This window comes from Odontomachus brunneus, unplaced genomic scaffold, assembly GCF_010583005.1.
Source record: "Odontomachus brunneus isolate Ranch 3 - 2012 unplaced genomic scaffold, Obru_v1 Obru_scaffold_167, whole genome shotgun sequence".
Lineage (NCBI taxonomy): Eukaryota > Metazoa > Arthropoda > Insecta > Hymenoptera > Formicidae > Odontomachus > Odontomachus brunneus.
Window position 1 is genome coordinate 686,755 of NW_022639617.1, and position 2,839 is coordinate 689,593.

At 39.8% G+C, this 2,839-nt stretch overlaps 1 protein-coding gene across 2 annotated transcripts in view; it reads left to right on the plus strand.

Annotated features, from left to right (window-relative positions):
- The window catches only part of LOC116851162 (probable chitinase 10), a 30,529-nt gene that overhangs the window by 9,124 nt on the left and 18,566 nt on the right, over positions 1 to 2,839 (plus strand). For both annotated transcript variants that reach the window (XM_032830294.1, XM_032830293.1), the window contains exons 4-7: positions 505 to 558; positions 742 to 1,358; positions 1,972 to 2,157; positions 2,223 to 2,370. In XM_032830294.1, coding sequence (XP_032686185.1) covers positions 505 to 558; positions 742 to 1,358; positions 1,972 to 2,157; positions 2,223 to 2,370 — 1,005 coding nt within the window. The remainder of the gene's footprint in view (positions 1 to 504; positions 559 to 741; positions 1,359 to 1,971; positions 2,158 to 2,222; positions 2,371 to 2,839) is intronic.

The following is a 2,839-nucleotide window of genomic DNA, read 5'->3' on the forward strand; positions in this document are numbered from 1 at the left end:
AACAAATGATCGATTTGAATCAAGCTTTGCGTGAAAAACGACCAGAATATAAAAAAAGGCAACACAAAGTGATTTTGCTTCATGATAATGCACCATCACACACAGCAAAACTGGTCAAGGAAACGATTGAGGCATTTAGTTGGGAAATACTTTCGCATGCGACTTACTCACCAGACTTGGCTCCATCCGATTACTATTTATTTGCATCGATGGGACACGCACTTGCTAAGCAGCGCTTCACTTCTTACGAAAATGTACGAAAATGGCTCGATGACTGGTTTGCCTCAAAAGAGCAACAGTTTTTTTGGCGTGGCATCCACAAATTGTCAGACAGGTGGGAAAAATGTATAGCTAGCGATGGGCAATACTTCGAATAAAATATTTTTCATCATTTTCTTACAATAAACGTGTATTTTCTATACAAAAATTCCGGTTTCATATTTACATATCTGTCTCTATAACTTAACACCACTCCTCAGTTTGACACCCGACGATTGCTTGCAGATCCGCAGAGATTAGTCGTTGTGCCCAGAGATCCGGAGTACGACCGAATCAAAGGTATCAGTTCATATCGAAAATCACCATTTAAGATGCTATCAGATACGCTACTAGCTATTTCATTAGACACACAGAAGAAAAAGCATTTTTGTCTTGAAAATACTTGTACCTTCGACTTGTAATGTTTCTTTGTGTACTGGATAAATCGATAAGGTATTAACACCCGTTATTTTCGCCACACAGGTGGCTACAATGCCGCCACAGGACTTCGTTCGAAGGACCCAGGGTTGCGCGTACTGATATCCATCGCGCCCCCCAACCGGGGACAACTTTTTGCCGAGGTCGTACGACGAAACTGCAGCATGTACTGCGACGATCTGGTTCTGTCTATTCTCAACTTTCTCGAGGAGTATCGCTTTGATGGCGTCGAGATCGATTGGCCAAGCTCCGCCGAGTACTGGCCGAGCTTCAAACTTCTACTGAAGAAAATTGGCAAGCCACTGGCTGAAGAGGGATACACTTTGGCGGTGGCAGTGAGACCAACGGACCCCGTGGATCCGGAGATAGCGTCCATCGTCGATCTGATATTCCTGAGAAGCTGGCGAGACATCATCGATCAGGGCAAGGAGAAATTCGCCCTTCATCCAGCTCCGTTGAACTTCGTAGCGCGTAACACGAACAAATGGATCGAACAAGTCGGCACGAGACGAACGTCCAAGATCGTTCTCGGCTTGCCGATTTTCGGTCAAGGGTACACCTTGAAGTACGGAAACTTCACCGATGCCGGAGCGCCCGCGATAGGACCCGGCAAAGGAGGAACATACACCAAGCACAGAGACGGCAGGATAGCCTACTACGAGGTGAGATGTCACAAAAATGAAAGTGAACTCACATGTGAAACTCGCGAATGGATCATTCAAAAAAATACAACTTCAACGGAATTTTGTCTTTTATCTATGGTATACTGAGAGAAAAATATAGTTGCTTTCGGCGTCAACTATACTTTTTTGTGATTTTAATCAGAAAAATAATTAGAAGAATCATCTTTTTAATAACAGTTACGAAAACAATGGTTTTTCTAATTATTTTTGTGGTTAAAATCACAAAAGAGTATAGTTGACGCCAAAGGCAACTATATTTTTCTTTCAGTGTACAAGTCTTGCTTGTCGCGTTTGGTATCGCGCGTGAGAAGACATTCTGCTTCAAGAAAATGTAAATTTAATGTAAATGAAAATATAATGTAAATTTAATGTAAATGAAAATGTAATATAAATTTCTCTTGATTCAAAAAGAAAAAAATTAGGATAATCTCTAGATTTCGAATTAATAGTCCACTTCATTATAGAAGAGGAATATTTTTTCAGTAAAAGTTTTTGCTTGAAATATGAGAGATTACAGAAAATAGCACCTTGCAACTAGAGTTCTTTTTTTTTTTTTTTAAGAAAAGGTGATATAAAGTGAGAATCTGTTTAGGTATGCGAGAAATTGGAGGATACCTTATGGATATCCGGCAGAGACGAGGAAGGACCATACGTGAAGCGCGGCGACCAATGGATCGGCTACGAGGATCCTATTTCGGTGAAGATTAAAACAGCGTATGTCCGCGCAACAGGACTCGGCGGAGTTTCCTTGTGCTCGTTGGATTTAGATGACTTTCAGGTAATTACGGACAACTTTCAATGTATGCTGCAGTTTTCGCGTCGCTTACAAATTGAATCCCGCAGGGTATTTGCGGGAATCCATGGCCGATGTTGAATGCGGCCGCGCAAGCTTTAGGAGTGCACTACGAGAACGCTCCTGTGAAGAAGTGTTCGAAAAACGGCCTCTTCAGAGATCCGGAGAATTGTTCTGGATTCTACTCTTGCGTGAAAGGTAATGTTTCATGCAAGACCCACGTTCACACTCAGGAGACTCATGCACTGTTAAATATTGGAGGGTCAAATTTAAACCAATTTCTTGAGTTAAATAATATTTAGTTATTTTTAACTATCATGTGTGTCAAAATTTACTATTTTAACACAAAACATGTGTTTAAAAAAACAACCACACCTAATCAACCCATTTAAAACAATATTAAGTCATTTTTTACTAAAACAAAGGTTACATTAACGTATGCACAATAAAAAATAAACTAAATTTTGACCAAGTCTTGGCACACCATATTCAAAAATGTGACATTTTTTTTGCAGTTCTGATACTCTCTTGAAAAGTTCTAGAGCTCTTTGCAACAATTTTCAATAATTCCGGTCACTAAATACAAAAAAACAGACTTTCAAAAAAAGGTGCGCTAAGTTCTCGCAGCGCACCTAATCAAAAAAACTATTTAAATTAACTATTTCTT